Raw genomic sequence first — 23,207 nt, forward strand, 5'->3', positions numbered from 1 at the left:
GTAAATGTTCATTGTTCATTCAGAAATCTGATGGCAGAGAGGAAGAAGCAGTTCCTAAAACTGTTAGTGTCTGTCTTCAGGCTCCTGTGCCTCCTCCCTGATGATAGCAATGAGAAGAGGGCATGTCCTGTATGAACAGTGTCCTTAATGATGGATACCACCTGACTGAGTGTCATGGAGGAAAGACTGAGTGTTTTTGAAGCTGAGGAAGATAGATTCTTATCTGATCTTCCCTTATGGCATGGGAAAAGGACACTTGAGTCTATCTGGGCTCAGTCCCATTTCCCCACTCACTTCACTGTATCCCATCCTTGTCAATGCAGGTCAGATGGTTAGATGGGGATATAAGGTTAAAATCAGATCAGCAGAGCAGACTCAATGGGCCAAGTATTTACACCTCCTTCTAGTTCCTACGCTCCAGTGAATTATAATTTTTCAGAATGCTTATGGCAATAGATGCTTAAACGGTGCAGGCTGCACTGTATTCTGAAGTTACTGAACTTTAACTGCAGATGGGGCATGAGGCTGGCAATTAAATCGCGCGCATGCGCAGTGGCAAAGGTGGTGGTTCGCTTGGAGACGGGGCGCCAGCAGCGAGGAGCTGCTGGGCTGTGCCATAAAGGGATTCCGAATTATGCTGGGCACAAAACCTTCTGTATTCCTGTTAATGGTCAACGGACAAATCGAGAGCGCAGATGTACGTATTCTCTTTGTCTAAGTTTAAAAGAATTGATGTAACGTAGTTTTGGGCTCGTGAAGCGCAAAGCTCTCGGGAGTTGTAGTTCCCATTCTTTGATGTTACGTCGTAAGTAAGTGACAAGCACAACCAATGGACTACAATTCCCAGACAGCTCCGCGGCCTGGGCCTGGCGGACACCATCGCCAAGGCAACAGCTTGCAGGAGTATCTATGTATCTAATCGCACCAAGTATCACTTGGATATACTGTATTCTCTTCTTTAAAGGTTACTTTGTAAAGTGAAAACTTGTGTTATATTAAATGTAACTGAGATTTTCAACATTTGAACTGTCCTTGGAGTAAGGGAGACATTTACATTTGGAAATTATAAATGTCGCGCTTACTTCATGGAGAGTAGAAAGTTTCAGTATCAGAATTACTTTCATTATCCTGGGAATGCAATTATTTAGCTTAAGTTATGGACACAATAAATCCTGGTTATTTATTGCTGTAGTATGTGGGGTCTCCAGCTTAAAAGGGACTCTACAATGAATGGCTATGACACACTCAAAATGTTGGAGGTACTCAGCAAGTCAGGTAACATCCATGCAGAGTAATAAACAATCTCTGTAGCAGCCAATTTTAACAAATCAGTTGCCGCTGCTGGTGATCCCGACGGATTTGTTATATTTGTATGACGCGCCATCCAATCATCTGCCCGAAACAACTGGTTTTAAGGTGGCAGTAATCTGCCTTTGCCTCTTCTCCTCTCAGTAGAAATGGTTCAACTAGGCTTAGTAACTAAGCCAAGTATGAAAGCAAGAGCTTGACTTGGTTGTGAGAGGCTATTTGAGATGCACGCCATTGGGAGGCTATTTGAGATGCATGCCATTGGGAGCATTTAATAGGCAGTGCGAGCTTATCCCTACTACCACCTCCAGTTGTGACAACCTTAAGGACCACTTAGATAGTTATAGCGACTCAGTGAAAATCAGTAGGTCATAGTCTTGAAAGTTAAATTTATTTGCATTGTTGCAATCTTTTGGATGGGAAATCCAGATTTTTGCATCTCCTCTTTGGGAAGAGATGATCTCTGACTATCCGTTCAAAGTAAAATTAATTATCAGAGTGCGTACCTGTCACCACATACAATCCTGCAACTCTTTTTCCTGCGGGCATACTTAGTAAATCTATAGAACAGTAACAGTAAACAGGATCAATGAACACCAACTGTGCAAATACAAGTATAAATAAATAACAATAACATTCTTAACAAATTTCTGCTAAGATTTTAACAGCAATCTTGTGACATTGGTGTGAACAGGACACACAGTTGTAAGATGATTCACTTGTTCTTGCTCTCTGCCTTTATCTCCTCACTCTCCCTCTACTTTTTCCCCTTTCGCTGAAATGTGTTATACTCCATCCAACTTACTGAGAACTCAGTCCATTACTTATGAAATGTACAATACTCTGCTAGTTTCCCTGTACAACTACACTCTAACACAACTTAATTGGCATAAAGTACTTTGAGATGTATTGAGGTTCTATATAAATTTCTTTGCGTCTGTGTTTACTAAGGAAACTGGCATGAAGTCTATGGAATTAAGGGAAACAAGTAGTGAGATCATGGAAACTGTACAGATCGAAAAGGAGGAGGTCCTTGCTGTCTTGAGGAAAATTAAAGTGGATAAATCCCCGGGACCTGACAGGGTGTTCCCTCGGACCTTGAAGGAGACTAGTGTTGAAATTGCAGGGGCCCTGGCTGAAATATTTAAAATGTTGCTCTCTACAGGTGAGGTGCCGGAGGATTGGAGAGTGGCTCATGTTCTTCCGTTGTTTAAAAAAGGATCGAAAAGTAATCCGGGAAATTATAGGCCAGTAAGTTTAACGTCGGTAGTAGGTAAGTTATTGGAGGGAGTACTAAGAGACAGAATCTACAAGCATTTGGATAGACTGGGACTTATTAGGGAGAGTTAACATGGCTTTGTGCGTGGTAGGTCATGTTTGACCCATCTATTGGAGTTTTTCGAGGAGGTTACCAGGAAAGTGGATGAAGGGAAGGCAGTGGATATTGTCTACATGGACTTCAGTAAGGCCTTTGACAAGGTCCCGCATGGGAGGTTAGTTAGGAAAATTCAGTCGCTAGGTATACATGGAGAGGTGGTAAATTGGATTAGACATTGGCTCGATGGAAGAAGCTAGAGAGTGGTGGTAGAGAATTGCTTCTCTGAGTGGAGGCCTGTGACTAGAGGTGTGCCACAGGGATCAGTGCTGGGTCCATTGTTATTTGTCATCTATATCAATGATCTGGATGATAATGTGGTAAATTGGATCAGCAAGTTTGCTGATGATACAAAGATTGGAGGTGTAGTAGACAGTGAGGAAGGTTTTCAGAGCCTACAGAGGGACTTGGACCAGCTGGAAAAATGGGCTAAAAAATGGCAGATGGAGATTAATACAGACAAGTGTGGGGTATTGCACGTTGGAAGGACAAACCAAGGTAGAACATACAGGGTTAATGGTAAGGCACTGAGGAGTGCAGTGGAACAGAGGGATCTGGGAATACAGATACAAAATTCCCTAAAAGTGTCGTCACAGGTAGATAGGGTTGTAAAGAGAGCTTTTGGTACATTGGCCTTTATTAATCAAAGTATTGAGTATAAGAGCTGGAATGTTATGATGAGGTTGTATAAGGCATTGGTGAGGCTGAATCTGGAATATTGTGTTCAGTTTTGGTCACCAAATTACAGGAAGGATATAAATAAGGTTGAAAGAGTGCAGAGAAGGTTTACAAGGATGTTGCCGGGACTTGAGAAACTCAGTTACAGAGAAAGGTTGAATAGGTTAGGACTTTATTCCTTGGAGTGTAGAAGAATGAGGGGAGATTTGATAGAGGTATATAAAATTATGATGGGTATAGATAGAGTGAATGCAAGCAGGCTTTTTCCACTGAGGCAAGGGGAGAAAAAACCACAGGACATGGGTTTAGGGTGAGGGAGGAAAAGTTTAAAGGGAACATTGGGGGGGCTTCTTCACACAGAGAGTGGTGGGAGTATGGAATGAGCTGCCAGACGAGGTGGTAAATGCGGGTTCTTTTTTAACATTTAAGAATAAATTGGACAGATATGTGGATGGGAGGTGTATGGAGGGATATGGTCCGTGTGCAGGTCAGTGGGACTAGGCAGAAAATGGTTCGGCACAGCCAATAAGGGCCAAAAGGCCTGTTTCTGTGCTGTAGTTTCTGTGGTTTCTATGGTTTCTAAATGTACACTCGGTGGCCACGTTCTTAGGTATAGGAGTGGTCTGCTGTTGCTGTAGTGCATCCACTTCAAGGTTCAACATGATGTGCATACAGAGATGTTCTTCTGCACACCACTGTTGTAATGCATGCTTACTGGTGCTTTCCTGTCAGCTGAACTAATCTGGCGAATCTCCTCTGACCTCTCTCATCAACAAAGCATTTTTGCCCACTGAACTGCTACTCACTGGATGTTTTCTTTTGTATTTCACAATGTTCTCTGTAAACTCCAGAGACAGTCTTGCATGAAAATTCCAGGAGATCAGCACTTTCTGAGGTGCTCAAACCACCTCACCTAGCACTGACAATCATTTCACGGTCATGGTCAGTTAGATCACATTCCTTGCCCATTCCGATGTTTGGTCTGAACAATAACTGAACCTCTTGACCATGTCTGCATGCTTTTATGCATTGAGTTGCTGCCACATGATTGATTTGATATTTGCATTTATGGGCAGGTGTACCTAATAAAGTGGCCACTGAGTGTACTTCACTCAAAATAATCTGACATTAAAGGGACCAAGTGCTTTATGTAAAGCCCTTTCTTGCACAGGTTTTCCAAGGTTTATAATGTGATACAGCGCGAGGAACCAATTGGATAATTAAGTTAACTATTAAAATCAGAACATGAGGTAAAGGAATGCAGGAAGTTAAAGATGATATTATTCATCACAAGCTGGAAATAAACGGACTGCTTAATAACTTTAACGAGTGTCAGAATCAGGTGAACAATAGTTTAATCTACAAGGCTGTGGATGCTGAACAAGGAAGTGGGATTAGTCTTATTTACTTAATTTAGAGATACAGCACAGAACAGGCCCTTTCGGCCCAGTGAGCTATACCGCCCAGTAACCCACCTATTTAGACCTACCGTAATCACAAGAGAATTTACGATGACCGTTTAACCTACTAATCTTTGGGATGTGGGTAGAAACCAGAGTACCCAGAGGAAGCCCATGTGATCATGGGGAGAATGTACCTTGCAGGCGGTGTCAGAATTGTACTTCAAACTTTGGTGCCCCAAGTTGTAATAGTGTCAGGCTAACCACGACGCTACAGTGCCATGTCCCATAGTAGAGTCGCGGTTCTGCTTCCCTTTTTAGTTGCCATGGACATAATGGGGTACGTGGCCTTCTTTCTGTGCTGTAAACTTGATTGCCTACCTTTAATTCTGAATCTCTGTGGTTTACTTGCCAATGTAGTTCACAGTCAGCTCTAGCAAATGTCTACAGATGAACCGTGAAGAGCATTCTGACTGGTTGCATCACCGTCCGGTATGGAGGGGCCACTGCACAGGATCGGAAAAAAGCTGCAGAGGGCTATAAATTCAGACAGCTCCCTAATGGGCACAAGCCTCCCTAGCATCGAGGAAATCTTTGAAACGCGATGCCTCAAAAAAGGCAGCATCCATCATTGGAGATTCTCTTCTGACCTCATTACCAAGGTGTTTTCACCCAGAGAACTGGATTTTCACATGATTCTCTGCCCTGTCTGGCACAAATGATCATTCCATGGTTAAAGTCACTTAGATCACATTTCGTCCCCATTCTGATGTTTGGTCTGAACGACAACTGAACCTCTTGACCATGTCTGCATGCTTCCATGCATTGAGTTGCTGATTGGCTGATTTGGATATTTGCATTAATAAGCAGTTGTAGAGGTGTGCCAAATAAAGTGGCCACTGGCTGTATTTCTCTTTTATGGGAAGGAAGAGATTAACTTTTTTTGTGTTGAGTTGGTTGCAAAATGTTATGTGGTGATACTCAATGCTGAACTTGCTAATCTACTTCCGGAAGACAGCAACTCTGCCATACATTGAGGTCAAGATTAAACTTTACACTGTTTCCTAGTGCAGACTGAGAATTTAGAATTGTATTTCAGTGAATACTGACCTAGCATTAGTTGTTAAATATCAGTTCTTTAAGGTGTACTATTATCAGCTGAATACTTTCCAATTTATTCTTAATCTAAATTTGCATTAATTTTTTATTCCTAGTTTCCCGAATTTGATGAGCTGTATTGCAAATATTCCTATGTATATGGGCATGACTGGGCTCCAACAACAGTAAGTATTAAATAGCATTTGTTCAGATTAGTGAAATGACAAATGAAGTTCCCATTATTAATGGCAAACTCAAATGTTTTAGTTTCCACATTTTGTATTTGAACAGTGACATGGCTTGAAACCTAGCCTCTCAGAAACAGATGTTGTAGAATTTCAGCTGTTATGCAAAACTATTCTTTCAATTCAGTAATTTAAAATATAAATTCAAATGAAGTGTCATTTCAGTGGTGGCATAAATCTATTTTCAGTGAGAGTCTGAATATTTTTATCAACCATCCAAATATTCCTCGAACAATATAATTTCATTATATGTTTACTGTTAATTTAACTTAAATGCATGCCATCTTTTTCTCTGGGAAAGGGAGCCAAAAGCTACAGGGTATAGGTTTAAGGACCTGAGGAGCAATTTCTTCACATAGAGGATGGTGCATCTGTCAAATGAGCTGCCAGAGAAACTAATTGAGGCAGGTACAAAAACAATATTTAAAACATATTTGGATAAGTACATGGATACAAAAGGTTTAGAGCAGGGGTCCCCAACCTGGGGTCAACAGACCCTTGGTTCATTGTAGGGGTGCACGGCATAAGAGGAATCCCTGGTTAGAGGGATTTAGGCCAAACATGCTGGTCATCATTGGGCTGAACTGCGATGTCTGTTGATGCCATGGCTCTGTTGTTTTTTTAGATTTTTTGGCAATGGTTTTAGGATTTGGGGTTTAGGAACAGGGATGATGGAGAATTAGAGTAAATGAAGAGACCAGGGCGGGAGCCAGTGTTTGGGTCAAAATGGTTCCAATCAGCGATGTCCATCATTGTTATGGCTCAGAATTACTATTTTTGTTAGGGTGGTTTTGGACACAGTGAGGTTTGGTTTTGGGACGGGGATGAAGTGTCAGGGGCAGGGGCTGGTGTTCAGAATGCAGGTTGGAGGTCAGCGATCCCAGAGTTGACAGGCACTGAGGACTCCAGCATTCCCCAGGTTGGCGAACTCTGAGTCGATGGTCTGTACAGTTAGGAGTCTCGAGGGTCAGTGGCACCCCAGGTCATCAGGGCCAGAGGTCCCTGTGAGTCCGGAAGTAGAGACACAATGATCAAACCCAGGACTGGCAAATCCTGGAGTGGATGCCAAGTGATTGTTCCCAATGTTGGGGAAGTCCAGAACGAGGGGTCACGGTTTGAGGATAAAGGCAAAGCCTTTTAGGACTGAGATTAGGAAAAACTTCTTCACACAGAGAGTGGTGAATCTGTGGAATTCTCTGCCACAGGAAACAGTTGAGGCCAGTTCATTGGCTATATTTAAGAGGGAGTTAGATATGGCCCTTGTGGCTACGGGGATCAGGGGGTATGGAGGGAAGGCTGGGGCGGGGTTCTGAGTTGGATGATCAGCCATGATCATAATAAATGGTGGTGCAGGCTCGAAGGGCCGAATGGCCTACTCCTGCATCTATTTTCTATGTTTCTATGTTTCTATGATCAGTGAAGTCCAGAGAGTAAAGGTGAAAATTAAACTCCAGATCTCGGTGTGTCTGGAGCTGTAGGGCTCGAAGGTTGAAGACAGAAGTTGGTGAGTCTGGAGGTAGAGGCCCAAATGGCATGTCTGAGTCGAGGCCAGGGATCAGTGGTTGGAGGCCCAATGTCTGTAAGTCCAGGATCAAGGACTGGAGGTTTGGAGGCACCTTGACCTGGGTTGAAGGCGTGCCTGTGTGTGACGGGGGCTTGGTGGATGTGTGGGAGAGTGGGAAAGGGGCTTGTGTTGCGGCTGTTGTTGCCTCTTGTGTTGTTCTGTTGAACATTGTAGGCATGCTACACTGGTGCTAGAGTGTGTGGCGACACTTGCGAGCTGCCCCCGGCACATCCTTGGGTGTGTCGGCTGCAAATGACACATTTCACTGCATGTTTGAATGTACATGTGAAAAATGGGCAAATGGGACTACACTTTGGCCACTTTATTCGGTACAGGAGTGGCACCTGGTTCCGTAGCCCATTTATTTCAAGGTCTGATGTATTGTGCATTCAGAGATGCTGTTTGCACACTATTGTTGTAACGTGTGATTATTTAAGTTACTGTCACCTTCTTGTCTGCTTTAACCAATCTGGCCATTTTCCCCTGACAAGGCATTTTAGTCCACAGAACTATTGAGCAGGTGTACAAAGTGGCCACTGGGTGTAGTTACATGGGTAACTTGGAAGGGAACAGCTACAATTATTGACTTCAGTTTCTCACTCTGTTGGTTAGTGAATCTTATCTATGGCATCGTTAACACAATGACCAATGAAGGGACATTTTCAAATTTTTGTAGAAACTATTAGCTACTTTGTTAAAACAAAAAAAAAACTAGAAATGCTTTTCCTGAACGTTGTTTAAAATGCAGTTGAAACCATGCTCTGAGTTTTAAAAGCTTGAATTATTCTTGAATCCAGAAATTCCGTTGAGCTGACTGCGATTGAAAGTGACCTTGAATTTCACAGATAATTGATTTTTATTTATGTTCTTTGAAACCATTCACTATATTAACAAATTAATAGGCTCATGCTTGTGCTGCACTTCTTTACACGTTGACAGATCCTTTAGATTAATTTGTTTGAAAATTAATTTTTCCTGCAGTGGAGTAGAGCTAATAGGACTTGATAGTCATAGTCATACTTTATTGATCCCTGGGGGAAATTGGTTTTCGTTACAGTTGCAGCATAAATAATTAAATAGTAATAAAACCATAAATAGTTAGATAGTAATATGTAAATTATGCCAGGAAATAAGTCCAGGACCAGCCTATTGGCTCAGGGTGTCTGACCCTCCAAGGGAGGAGTTGTAAAGTTTGAGGGCCACAGGCAGGAATGACTTCCTGTGACGCTCAGTGTTGCATATCGGTGGAATGAGTCTCTGGCTGAATGTACTCCTGTGCCCACCCAGTACGTTATGCAGTGGATGGGAGACATTGACCAAGATGGCATGCAACTTGGACAGCATCCTCTTTTCAGACACCACCGTCAGAGAGTCCAGTTCCATCCCCACAACATCACTGGCCTTACGAATGAGTTTGTTGATTCTGTTGGTGTCTGCTACCTTCAACCTGCTGCCCCAGCACACAATAGCAAACATAATAGCACTGGCTACCACAGACTCGTAGAATATCCTCAGCATCGTCCGGCAGATGTTAAAGGACCTCAGTCTCCTCAGGAAATAGAGACGGCTCTGACCCTTCTTGTGGACAGCCTCAGTGTTCTTAGACCAGTCCAGTTTATTGTCAACTCATATCCCCAGGTATTTGTAATCCTCCACCATGTCCACACTGACCCCCTGGATGGAAACAGGGGTCACCAGTGCCATAGCCCTCCTCAGATCTACCACCAGCTCCTTAGTCTTAGATTGATGTTTCAATCCCTATGATAAGTCGGCACTCTTGATATTGACAGTGGGCTTGAAGTGGTGACAAGGAGGGTAGGTACGTCATCGGGGTCATCAGGTGGGCACCCTCCTTCTTTGACATTTTGTTGATAAGCCCACGACGTCTCCAGAGGGCTCAACAGTGCTACCTGGCGTCCCAGATACACCCCCCTCAGTTCCATTCCCTCCTGTCTTCATCTTGCAGCCCAGTTGTTGTCTGCCCTTTCAATCCAAATCCAATTACTGCTTTCTTCTGCTGCATTTGACAAGGACTTGATTGCTTGTTGGAGTGAATAACCCCTCACCCCCATCTTCCTCAATAGACTAGTTGTAGATGTAGCCACGAATCCCCTGCATCCCACTTCTACAGGGAAAATCTTGGTCTTCCAGCCGTTCTGGGCAGCTTCAGTTGCCAGTTCAGAGTACTTGGTTTTTTTCCTCTCACAAGCTTCTTCAACACCATCTTCCCATGGTACTGTCAATTCCACAACATATGCCAGCTTGGCTGTTGTGGACCACAGGACCATGTCTGGCCAGAGTGTTGTAGCCGCAATGTCTGGGGGAAACACAAGCTTTTTTTCCCAAGTCCACGTCCACGTCCACGTCCATTTTCCAATCCCGAGCAACCTGCAGAATGCTTACCTCTTTTGCTGTTACGTGGTGCTGTGGAGGTTGGCCTGCTGGTACAAATCATGTGATGTGAACATTTCTTGCCGATGTTTGCGGGAGAACATTTGTGGTGATTTGCCTCTGTTCCAAGATTGATGCCAGCTGTCTGAGAACTTGGTTATGCCGCCAAGTATACCGCCCCTGGCTGAGGCTCGTGGTGCATCCTGTTAAAATGTGCCTTAGTGATCCAGGTGCTTGACAAAGCGAGCAAGCGGGGTCTTCTCCCCACCACTGGTTCAGGTTCTGGGGTGTGGGTAGGAGGTCATAATTAGTTCTGATGATCCCTCCATTTCCCAGATGTCACGCCAGCTGAGCTTCCTCTTTTCCAGGCTCTCCCAATTAGTCCATTGGTCCTGCTTGGCCATTGAGTTGGCCCTGGTGTGTCACTCTGCCTCCTCCTGTCTTCTCACCTCCTCCACCATGAGCCATCTCTTCTGCACTGATGTTGCCTTGTGCCATTGAGGAGCCTTTGGGACAAGCCCAAGCCTGGCTCTCCCAAGTTGGGCTTGGCCAACCACATCCCTGAAGCGAAGAGCAGACTTAGCACTCTGAACAGCTTCAGATGGGGTTCACTTCCTCCCCGTTGCCACATGGGGGGCCGCTATTCGAATAACAGTATCTTCAGATTCACTGAGGGTCATGACCAACCTTGCTTTGGTGCATTTGAATTCTTCCACAAGACTTGCAATTAGTAATTCTAATTTGCCGTTCCTGTACAGTCCAACAGGACTTAAGCACTGTTACAGATGTGCGCTGATCACTCTTTTGAGCTTTTCCACCTTGTTGGTGGGGATTTCATACACTGTTGAAGGCCACATGAGTCTTGGGAGTATGCCGAACTGGAAGCACCACAGCTTGAGTTTTCCTGGCAGCCAGGTCTTATTGATGCGAGCTGTGTACATGATGGTAGCCTTTTTCAGTTGTTTAAACTGCTCGGTGTCTTTGAGCTTAGCGTCATACCATCAGCCCAGGCTCTTCATTGGCATTTCTGACACAGTTGGGACAGATATTCCATCAATATGAAATCTTTGATCTGTGACTTGACCTTTGACGATGGAGATGCTTCTCCACTTGCTGGGTTTGATCTTCATCCTCGCCCATGTGATGCTTTGACGCTTTTCCAGAAGTCTTTGGTGCAGGGGACAGTTGTCGTCAGTATTGCTATATCGTCCATATAGGCTCATATTGGTGGTAACCGTTGACCAAACTGAAGCCCTTTTCCTCCCGCAACCCATTTTGAGGCTCTGATAATGAGCTCCATTGCCATAGTGAAGGCCAATGGGGAGACGGTGCACCCCGCCATGATGCCTACTTCCAGTGGTTGCCACGCTGTGGTGAAGTCTGATGTTGTGAGACAAACTTGTAGATCCTGGAAGTAGTATTTTACCAGATTTGTTATTGTTGCAGGCACCTGAAAGAATTCAAAAGCAGTCCGCAGTAGGGAATGAGGAACTGATCCATAGGCGTTGGCCAGGTTGAGGAACAAGACAAGCAGATCCTTTCCTTCCTTCTTAGCCATCTGGATTTGATGCCATATGATGCAGGTACGTTCAAGGCATCCCGAGAAGCCTGCTATGCCAGCCTTTTGGATTGAAGTATCAATGAAATGGTTTTGTTTCAGATACTTTGTAAGTCTTTGCGCCAACACGCTGAGAAAGATCTTGCCTTCTATGTTCAGAAGGTTTATTTGGCGAAACTATTCGATGGTGGATGAATTCTTTCCAAAATTACTCAGCTAAATGCTTTTACTCCTATATTATGCTGATACGATATCAGCCCTGCAAATTCAAAGATATCTTAAGAGTGCCTTACGTATTTATAGAGGACATGGTTTTAATTTAATCTATTTTTCCTCTGTGTTAGACCTTCAGTTTGGTGCCCATAGTTATTCTTAGTTTTTGTCAGTCTGTCTAATGGACATTTGACCAGGAATCCACTGTAGATACTTACGGTGTATTTCCATGTTTGGGCATTGATTTTGAAAGTGATCAACAGTAAGTGTTTGATAGCTCTGGGCCTGTAGTCACTGGAGTTTAGAAGAATAGTGGTGGTGGGGTGGGGAAGGGGGAATGGGAAATCTCACCTGTCGAATATTGGTAGGCCTAGATAGAGTGGACATGGAAAGGATCTTTCCTATAGTTGGAGAGTCTAGGACCAGGGGACCCAGCCTCAGAGTAGAAAGACTTAGAACACAGGAATTTCTTTAGCCAGGGGGTAGGGAATCTATGGAACTCATTGCCACAACTGTGGAGGCCAGCTCATGGAGTATATTTAAAGTGGAGGTTGATAGATTCTTGTTAGTAAGAGCGTCCAAAGTTATGGGGAAAGAGCAGGAGAATGGGATTATAAATCAGCCATGATAAAATGGTGGAGCAAACTTGATAGGCCAAATTACCTCATTCTCACCCTGTGCCTTACCGTTTAACAATCTGTAAAAGCTGACATTCAGGTTGCAAATATGCTAGCCTTACGCAATGCAACTAGGACACTTCACTTCAGTATTATGCTCAGCTTCAAGTCCATATTAAAGATGTACCTGCTCTGTAAACCTTAATATTGGTAAGAAACTAAGTTGCTTTGCATTGGCGTCACTGACATAAATGAATGATATCAATTTCCTCTGATAAGTAAATCTGTAATCATTTATATGCCTATAATATAGTGTCGGTTCCTCTGTAGTTAGATGTCAGTGAGTTTTAATTGAACTTGGAGGTGTTGTAATAAAAAAAAAGTTGCAATAATCCATGATCTTATTAAATGGTGGTAGAGGGGCCCCATAATTATATTTTTGTTGTGTTGATGTCCTAAGACAATTAGTTGTTTTTTCTCATTTTCATGGTTTAGATAAAATGTCACTTTTTTTTAAATATAGACCATTACCTCATTACCACGACTGGGGATTTTTCATCTTTATGATCCCTCATTTGTGCAAGCAGTGTAGATCCAGTGCAGTAACACATGAAACTATGCCAGTTCTTATGCAGATAGGTCTTCAGCATCCCCATGCATGGCATTCTCTGCAGACCTATTTGTCCAAAACAAATATTATTCTAATGGTCATGTCCCCAAAAACAGTCCAGTCTTGAGTTCAGCTAGCTCTGAACAATGAGAAGGTAGATCTTTCAAAATATTTTACGACCATACTTGCGTGCAGGTTCTCGTAATCAGATACACAAAATTCTCTGCAAATGCTGCAGTCAAAGCAACACTCACAACACGCTGGAGGAACTCAGCAGGTCGGGCAGCATCCGTGGAAATGATCAGTCAAAGTTTCGGGCTGGAACCCTTCATCAGGACTGAAGAGGGAAGGGGCAGAGGCCTTATAAAGAAGGTGGGAAGGAGAAGGCTGGTAGGTTCCAGGTGAAAAACCAGTAAGGGTAACGATAAAGGGGTGGGGGAGGGGAAGCAGGGAGGTGATAGGCAGGAAAGGTGAAGAAGGAATAGGTGAAAGCACAATGGGTAGTAGAAGGAGGCAAAACCATGAGGGAGGTAGTAGGCAGCTGGAGGAGGGGGCAGAGTGAAACTGGGATAGGGGAAGGGAGGGGGAGGAAATTACCAGAAGTTGGAGAATTCGGTGTTCGTACCAAGGGGCTGGAGACTACCCAGACGGTATATGAGGTGTTGCTCCTCCAACCTGAGTTTGGCCTCATCATGGCAGTAGAGGAGGCCATGTATGGACATATCCGAATGGGAATGTGAAGCAGAGTTGAAGTGGGTGGCTACTGGGAGATCCTGTCTGTTGTGGTGGATGGAGCGGAGGTGCTCGATGAAGCGGTCCCCCAATCTGCATCAGGTTTCACCGATGTAGAGGAGGCCGCACCGGGACCACTAGATGCAGTAGATGACTCCAACAGTCTCGCAAGTGAAGTGTTGCCTCATCTGCAAGGACTGTTTGGGGCCCTGAATGGTGGCAAGAGAGGAGGTGTAGGGACAGGTGTAGCACTTACGCTTACATGGATGAGTGCCAGGTGGGAGATCCGTGGGGAGGGACGTGTGGACCAGGGAGTCACGGAGAGAATGATCCCTGCAGAAAGCGGAGAGGGTGGAGGGAAAAGATGTGCTTAGTGGTGGGGTCCTGTTGAAGGTGGTGGAAGTTGCGGAGGATAATGTGCTGGATCCAGAGGCTGGTGTGGTGGTAGGTGAGGGCAAGGGGAACTCTGTCCCTGTTGTGGTGGTGGGAGGATGGGGTGAGGGCTGAAGTGCAGGAAATGGAGGAGATGTGGGTGAGGGCATCATTGATGACAGGAGAAGGGAAACCACAATCCTTAAAGAAAGAGGACATTTGCGATGTCCTGGAATGAAAAGCCTCATCCTGGGAGCAGATGCGGCGGAGACAGAGGAACTGGGAATAGGGAATGGCATTTTTGCATGTGGCAGGGTGGGAAGAGGTATAGTCGAGGTAGTTATGAGAGTCAGTGGGCTTATAGAAGATGTCAGTGGACAGTCTGTCTCCAGAGATGGAGACCAAGAGATCGAGAAAGGGGAGAGAAGTGTCCGAGATAGACCAAGTGAATTTGAGGGCTGGGTGGAAGTTTGAAGTAAAGTCGATGAAATTGACGAGCTCAGCATGGGTGCAGGAAGCAGCACCAATGTAGTCGTCGATGTAGCGAAGGAAAAGTTGGGGAGCAGTACCAGAATAGGTTTGGAGCACAGACTGTTCCACATAACCAATGAAGAGGCAGGCATAGCTGGGGCCCAGGCGAGTGCCCATAGCTACACCCTTAGCCTGAAGAAAGTGGGAAGAGCCAAAAGAGAAGTTATTAAGTGTGAGTACCAGTTCCGTCAACTGGAGGAGGGTAGTGGTGGTGGGGAACTGGTGAGGTCTATTGTCCAGAAAGTAGCGGAGGGCTTTGAGGCCTTCTTGATGGGGAATGGAAGTGTATGAGGATTGGACATTCATAGTGAAAATGAAGCAGTTGGGACCAGGGAACTGGAAGTTATTGAAGAGGTGGAGGGCATGGGATGTATCCTGGATGTAGGTGGGGAGGGACTGAACTATGGGTGACAAAATGGAGTCCAGATAGGCAGATACAAGTTTGGTGGGGCAGGAGCAGGCAGAAACTATGGGTCTGCCAGGACAGTCAGGCTTGAGGATCTTGGGGAGGAGGTAAAACCGAGCAGTGCGGGGTGTGGGAATTGAGTTTGGTGGCTGAATCGGGAAGGTCTCTGGAGTTGATAAGGGCGGTGATGGTATGGGAGACAATGGTTTGATGTTTTTTGTTGCAGTCCTGTTCCAGGGGTAAGTAAGAGGAGGTGTCAGAGAGCTGCCGTTTGGTCTTAGTGAGGTAGAGGTCCGTCTGCCAGACTACAACGGCACCACCTTTGCGGGTTTGATGGTGAGGTTGGGATTAGTGCGGAGAGAGTGGAGGGCAGTGCGTTCAGAGGGAGTGAGGTTGGAACAGGAGACAGGAGTGGTGAAGTTGAGACGGTTGATGTCTCGGCGACAGTTGGACTTGAAAAAATCGAGTGCAGGTAGAAGGCCCGGGTGGGGTATCCAGGAGGAGGGTTGAAGACGGGAGAAGGGGGTCATCAGTGAGGGAGGGGAATCCTTGCCAAAGAAGTAGGCTCGGAGATGTAGGCAACGGAAGAAGAGTTCAGTGTCATGGCGGGCACGGAACTCACTGAGGTGTGGACAGAGGGGGACATAAGTGAGGCCCTTGCTAAGGACAGAACGTTCTGCCTCAGAGAGGGGAAGGTCAGAGGGGATGGTGAAGACTCCGCAAGGGCTGGGGTCAGAGGAGGGTAAAGCCTGTGTTCCCAGTCTACACTAGCCAAATCCTCCTCCATCCCATTGTAGTCTTCATTGTTTAGGCATAATACACTGGTTTTAGACTGAACTATTGCACCTTCCATTCGTATGAGAAACTCAGTCATACTGTGATTACCCTTTCCAAGAGAATCCCTAACTACAAGGTCACTAATTTTACCTGTCTCATTGCACAGGACCAGATCTAAGAAGGCACATTCCCTTGTAGGTTCAGTAACATGCTGTTCAAGAAACCGACTACAGATGCATTCCATGAAGTCCTTCTCAAGGCTGCCTCAACCAACTTGATTCACCCAATCTGTGTGCAGTTTAAAGTCCTCCATGATACCTGCTGTTCCATTCTTACATGCCTCAGATATTTCTGTTTATTGCCTGTGCCACTGTAATGTTATTATTTGGTGGCCAATAGACAACTCCCACCAGTGAGTTTTTTTCCCCCATTACTATTCCTAATCTCTACCCAGATGGATTCAACATTCTGCTCCTTAGATCTTATATCATCTCTCACTATTGGCCTGATTTCATCTTTAATTAAGAGCACTACCCCACCTCCCTTACCTTCCTGCTTATCCTTCCGTATTACCTGATATCCATGGATATTTAATTCCCAGTCCTCTCCACCCTGCAACCACCTCTCTGTAATTGCCACTAAATCATACCCCCTTATACTGATTAGTGACACGAGTTCACTGCCCTTGTTTCGAATACTACAGGCATTCAAATAAAGTGCTCTTACACTCATTGTGCTTTTAAAATCTTGCAATCTGTTACTCTTTTGCACTTGACTTTTCTTCACTCCACTCTTACTTTTCTCTTTTATTATCTTTTGCTTTTTCTTTATCCACATTTCTTTTTTACTTTATCCATAGTTCTCTAATCTGTTGACCCCCTCCCCCTCACTATTTAGTTTAAAGCCCTATCCACAGCCCTAATTATGCAATTCACTAGGATCCAGGTCCCATCACAGTTCAGGTGGAGCCCATCCCATTGGTACAGCTCCCTCCTTCCCCAATACTGGTGCCAATTTCCCATGAATTCAAACCCACTTCTCCCATACCAATGTTTGAGCCACACATTTAACTCTCTACTCTTCTTAACCCTGTGCCAATTTGTACATGGTTTAGGTAGTAATCCAGAGATTACCACCTTTTTGGTTCTGCTTTTTAATTTAGTTCCTAGCTGCTCAAATTCCCTTAGCAGAACCATTTTCCTCGTTCTACCTATATTGTTGTACCCGCATGGACCATGACAACTGGACCTTTCCCCTCCCTCTGCAAATTCCTCTGCTGGTCAGATAAGTTGTCCTGAATCCCGGCATCAGGCAGGCAACACAGCCTTTGGGACGCTCTATCCTCACGAAGGAGAACTCTGTCTATTCCTCTGACTATACTATCCCCAATTACCACTACATTTCTCTTATGTTCCCCCACTTGCATGGTTCTCTGAACTACAGTTAGCCCCCACTCTCATCCACACAGGGAGCAAGAATCTCAGACACGTTGGACAAGCTCAAGAGCTGAGGCTCCGCCAGCACTGTTTCTTGGATCCCACTACCTGCCTCATTCGCAGTCACACCCTCTTGCCCCTGACCACAGACCGAATTTAGGCAGCTTTGAAACAGAGCATTCAGGTAACTCTTTCCCTCCTTGATGTGCCAGTCTTTGAAACTCGTATTCCACATCATCAACCTTGAGCCCGAGTTCTTCGAGCAGCCAACACTTGCTGCGGATGTGGTCACCAGGAACCACAATGGGGTCCACCAGCTCCCACGTAATGCAGCTACAGCACAGCACTTGATCCTGCATCATCCCTTTAAGTCGCTGTAATTTAGTGACTTTTTAATTCAACCACTACAAAAGCCTTACCTGGTACTTAACCTGTGCCTCCTTGCCGAAGCCTCTTGAGCCAAAGCCTCAAGTTCCCACTCCTACACTGGTCCACTCACACAGTGGCTGCTCTCCTTTGACCCTGCTTTACTTTTATTTGCTCTTGCTAATGAATTGTGAATTGATTGGTCCACCGTTAATGCACTGAGCCCTGCGAAACACTCCTTTTTTAATCTCTTCTCCCCGACCTGTGCGAAGCTCTCTCTTTCTGCAAATCAATTGGTCCATCGCTATTGCTAATATGAAGCATACTGTCTGGATGCATCACAGTTTGGTATAGCAACTACTCCGCACGTGACTGCAAGAAACTGTAGAGTGTTGTAGACACAGCTCAATACATAACAGGAACCAGCCTTACCTGCATAGATTCTGTCTATAGTTCTCACTCCCTCATAAAACAGCCAGCATTGTCAAAAATCCCACCGACCCCAGACATTCTGTTCTCCCTTCTCCCATTGGGCAGAAGATATGAAAACCTGGAAGCACAGACCACCAGGCTCGAGGGCAGCTTCTATCCCACTGTTAGCAGATTCTTGAACGCATCTCTTGTACAATAAGATGGACTCCTGACCTCATGATATACCTCATTAAGATCTTACATTTTATTGTTTACTGTGGTCGTTTTTACACTTTATTCTGTGTGGTTGTTGTCTTACCTGATCATAGCTCAGTATTAAGGCAAGCTTTTCACTATGTTGGTACATATGACAATAACAAATTAATGGTGTAATTGTCTGCAGGTATCTGCCTCCAAGCTTTTGTAGCTCAGTTCTTGTATCTGTACAGCCAAATACACAAATTCAAAACAAGCCCAGGGTCAAACGCCTGTGATTCTGACCTCTCCCTCCACTGCTGCACCTGCCATTGAACCAGCTTGGCAGAGAGATTGGCTTGACCCATCCTGCTCCTTTGTATGATGGCTCATTGAAGAGAATCACTGAACCTTTCAAAAAAAAGGTTCTGCCTATATGACATAGAAGAGTACAGTGCAATACAGGCCCACAATATGGGCCAAATAGTGTTCTGCTGACTTGTTAACCTACTCCAAGATCAATCTGATGCTTCCTCTCACATAACCCTCCATTTTTCTTTCAGGCCTACCTCTCTAAGATACCACCATATAATGAGGTTATTTTTCATGTTCCTCTGCCTCCATCCATTATCTAGCTACTGTTTCCTCCCACCTCCACTTATTCCTTCCCACGTTTGGCTAAACCTACCAGTTATCCTAAGTCCAGCAATCATCTCAGGCTTCTGTCTTTCCATTCTATAAGACATAGGAGCAGAAGTAGGCCACTTGGCCCATTAAGTCTGTTCTACCATTCCACTGTGGCTGATTTATTAACCCTCTCAACCCCATTCTCCTACCTTTTCCCCATACAAGAGCCTATCAACCTCAGCTTCAAATATACCCAATGACTTGGCCTCCAGCCATTGGCGGCAATGAATTCCACAGATTCACCACTTTCTAGCTGAAGAAATTCCTCCACACCTCTGTTCTAAAGAACATCTCTCTATTCTGACGCTATACCCTTTGGTCTTAGACACCCCCACAAAATCTCCACATCCACTCAATCTATGCCTTTTAAAATTCGATAGGTTTTTCTCCTCTTATTTTAGTGTTTCAACTCTTTAATATTCTAATACATATTCAATTGAAAATAACTTTTAATTATTTAAGTCAATTTGAATAATTATTAAATTTCTCTGGCACAAGAAGCTTTGGCACCAATGAACTGTTTCTGCGGTACACCACTGAAGGCCATTTGCTCCTTCTGGAGTATTTCTGGCATCAGAGAGTTGGTTTGTCCAGATATCTGCATCTGGAAAGGCAAATCTGGGTGGCTGGGGACCAAGGTCAGTAAGTCTGGGCGGAGGCCAGGTCGGAGACAGTCTGTTCAGAACTGGTTCTGTGGTATTTTTACCTTTTAAAATTGCATCCACATCTGTCTAAATATAACAGCCCAGCTACTCAAGGGAGCAGAGTAATTTAAAAAAAATACTGCAGCTGATTGGCAAATGTTCCAATGCTGGAAAAAATGAAAAAAGGAGTTTATGTGGAAAAAGAATCTTGAAAATTAGCACGGAAAGAGTAAGTTCATTGTAGATCTTGCATGGGTAAATAACAAGCCACAAATGCAGTAAAAATCCAGCATCAGTGTGTCAATGTGTTTATCTACAGAGGTATGTATTTTTTTTCATCCAGATATATCTGTAAACATCTCTGAAGCCTTTTGTCCTTCCTAATACCTTTACTCAGTCAACTTGTCAGTGCTATCCAAGATACCAATCTCCACTCATCCCCTCTGCCTGCATTTAGCCCACATCTCTTTATAATTGTACCAAGCCCTACAGCCTCCTCTGTCAGCTTGTTCTATATATCTACCAAACTCTATGTGGGGAGAAACTTGCCCTTGCACGCCCTTTAAATCTTTCCTCTCTTACGTTAAACCTATGCCCTTTACATTTAGATACGTCTCTCCTGGGAAAAATGGACTATGTCTACCTACTCCTTAAGTGCTTCATGATTTTATTAAGCTCCATAAGGACATTGCTCAACTTCCTTGCTCCAGGGAAAAGAAATATCAGACTGGCCATTCTCTCCTTATAACTTAAGACTCCTAATCCTAGCCATATCCTTGTCAGTAAAAAATATCTTTCACCCTTTTTTTTCGATGCTATGCCAGCTGCAACCCACTTCTGTAGAACAATTTGCCAAGAATAATCATGGTTATGTATAGAGAAAGGAATGGAAACTGCAACGTGATGAGGGGTCTTCCCCACAGATTAGGGATGGATGGAAGACCATAATCGTCTACGGCACATAATAATGATGATTCTTTCTATCTTATTGTCTGTGGAATTTGTTGCCACAAGAGTCTGTGGAGGCCAAGTCATTGGGTGTATTTAAGGCAGAGATAGATGGGTTCTTGATTAGCCAGGGCATCAAAGGGAAGAGTTGGATCAGCCCATGACTGAATGGCGGAGCAGACTCGATGGGCCGAATGACCTACTTCCGCGCCTATATCTTATGGTCTTATTAAAAGGCATTAGAGAAACAGTAAAAGTACAAATAATGTTGGAAGATTAAATGCAAATTAAGTATCCAAATTAAAATTTGATCACTTACTGTCCTCCTATCTCTCATAAACTGTGGTTCACTTAATATATTGAGATGCAATATTACAAAATACATTGTAAGCGGTTTGGAAACTCACCAGTAGTTTTGATGAATGGCTTATTGGTGGGTATAAAACATCAGCAACTGAAGAGAATAGATGGAAAATACAACCATCTGTTGAAAAAGAGTAACATGTAATGACAATTGCTAATTTATTAGGCAATGATTTTTATCTTTGAAATTTTTTTAGGGTCTAGAGGAAGGGATTTCCCAAATAACATCAAAAAGTAAGGATTGCAATCAGTGCTTTGTGTGGAATTTTCCCATGGAGATCACATTCAAGAGCACCAACCCATATGGTTGTAAGTATGTCTCAAAATGTTTACACAAAGCTGCATAACTTTAAAAAATGTATAAAAGTGTTACATATTTCCCACATTACATGAAATAGTATTTCTTTCATTAAGACAAAACTATTCGGGTTTTGGCCCGGAACATCGACTGTATGCTTTTCCTAGATGCTGCTGGCCTGATGAGTTCCTCCAGCATTTTGTGTATGTTGCTCAGACTTCCAGCATCTGCAGATTTTCTCGTTTGTCTTCATTAAGTATTGAATTTATGCACAAACTTTTGTAGCTATTGAGTATCCATTTCGGTCTTTGTTTTCCAAAGGGCCTCAGATAGTAGTAAGTGTTTATGGGCCTGATCTGTTTGGAAATGATGTGGTCCGTGGCTATGGAGCTGTTCATGTTCCTATGACTCCTGGAATGTAAGTCATTTTTTTAAGTATGCTTTTTTGGGATACTAAATAATTTGGAAAGCTTTATAAACCCAACAAATGTTACATTTCAAAACTAATGAAATCTAGGATGTAATAGTTCTGTTAGAACATGACTTAGTAGATGAATGACATGATGGGGTTGATTGGGGTTACATTCACAAATTATAGGAGCTGCATTTGGATGAGAGCTGTGGCTCTGGCCAAAACAAAAATCTTCATTCATAAAGTTCAATCGTAAACTCTAGAAAGTTATACTCAGTGTTCATTAGGTACACTTGCTCATTAGTCACAGTACATTTATTATCAAAGAATGTATAAATTATACAACCTTGAGATTTGTTTGTTTACAGCCAGTTGCAAAGCAAGGAAAGCAAAATAACCCAATTTAAAAATAAAGACCAACCTCCAATGTGCACAAAGAGAGAAAACAACAAATCATGTAAACTATAGAAGCGAGCAACAAGAACAGCATTCTGAACCAAATTGAGTCCTTAGATCCAAATCCATGGTGCAGTCTGGAGTAGGCCCAAAGGCTCGGTATTCAGGTCATCATATTAGTGGGGCAAATCGCTACTCAGTTTGCAAACACAAAGCACAGCAGCTGGGGGCAGTCTCACAGCCTTAGCACCGCGGAGAGAGGATCCCCAGTCTATGTGGGTGGCATTGACCTCCCACGTCATGAAGACCCCTGGAGAGACTTGTTCTGGAGCTGCTCCGGCCTATGGTCAGGCCACACTTAGATCCCCTCCAGCTCGCCTACCAGCCCCGACTAGGAGTTGAGGATGCCATCGTCTACCTGCTGAACCGTATCTACGCCCACCTGGACAAGCCAGCGAGCACTGTGAGGGTCATGTTTTTTGACTTCTCCAGTGCGTTCAACACCATCCGCCCTGCTCTGCTGGGGGAGAAGCTGACAGCGATGCAGGTGGATGCATTCCTGGTGTCATGGATTCTTGATTACCTGACTGGCAGACCACAGTACATGTGCTTGCAACACTGTGATCAGCAGCACCGGGGCTCCACAGGGGACTGCCTTGTCTCCCTTTCTCTTCACCATTTACACCTCGGACTTCAAGTACTGCACAGAGTCTTGTCATCTTCATAAGTTTTCAGATGACTCTGCCATAGTTGGATGCATCAGCAGGGGAGATGAGGCTGAGTACAGGGCTACGGTAGGAAACTTTGTCACATGGTGTGAGCAGAATTACCTGCAGCTTAATGTGAAAAAGACTAAGGAGCTGGTGGTAGACCTGAGGAGAGCTAAGGTACCGGTGACCCCTGTTCCCATCCAGGGGGTCAGTGTGGACATGGTGGAGGATTACAAATACCTGGGGATACGAATTGACAATAAACTGGACTGGTCAAAGATCACTGAGACGGTCTACAAGAAGGGTCAGAGCCATCTCTGTTTCCTGAGGAGACTGAGGTCCTTTAACATCTGCCGGACAATGCTGAGGATGTTCTACGAGTCTGTGGTGGCCAGTGCTATCATGTTTGCTGTTGTGTACTGGGGCAGCAGGCTGAGTGTAGCAGACACCAACAGAATCAACAAAC

The 23,207-nt window shown here is 44.3% G+C and overlaps 1 protein-coding gene across 1 annotated transcript in view; it reads left to right on the forward strand.

Annotated features, from left to right (window-relative positions):
• The first annotated feature begins 558 nt into the window (after nucleotides 1–558).
• Nucleotides 559–23,207, forward strand: part of b9d1 (B9 protein domain 1) — a 28,649-nt gene continuing 6,000 nt past the window's right edge. The window contains exons 1-4 of the mRNA XM_063059312.1: nucleotides 559–697; nucleotides 5,976–6,044; nucleotides 21,123–21,234; nucleotides 21,545–21,641. Of these exons, the coding sequence (XP_062915382.1) occupies nucleotides 635–697; nucleotides 5,976–6,044; nucleotides 21,123–21,234; nucleotides 21,545–21,641 (341 nt within the window). The 5' untranslated portion in view covers nucleotides 559–634. The remainder of the gene's footprint in view (nucleotides 698–5,975; nucleotides 6,045–21,122; nucleotides 21,235–21,544; nucleotides 21,642–23,207) is intronic.

Source organism: Mobula hypostoma, chromosome 9, assembly GCF_963921235.1.
Source record: "Mobula hypostoma chromosome 9, sMobHyp1.1, whole genome shotgun sequence".
Classification (NCBI taxonomy): Eukaryota; Metazoa; Chordata; class Chondrichthyes; order Myliobatiformes; family Myliobatidae; genus Mobula; species Mobula hypostoma.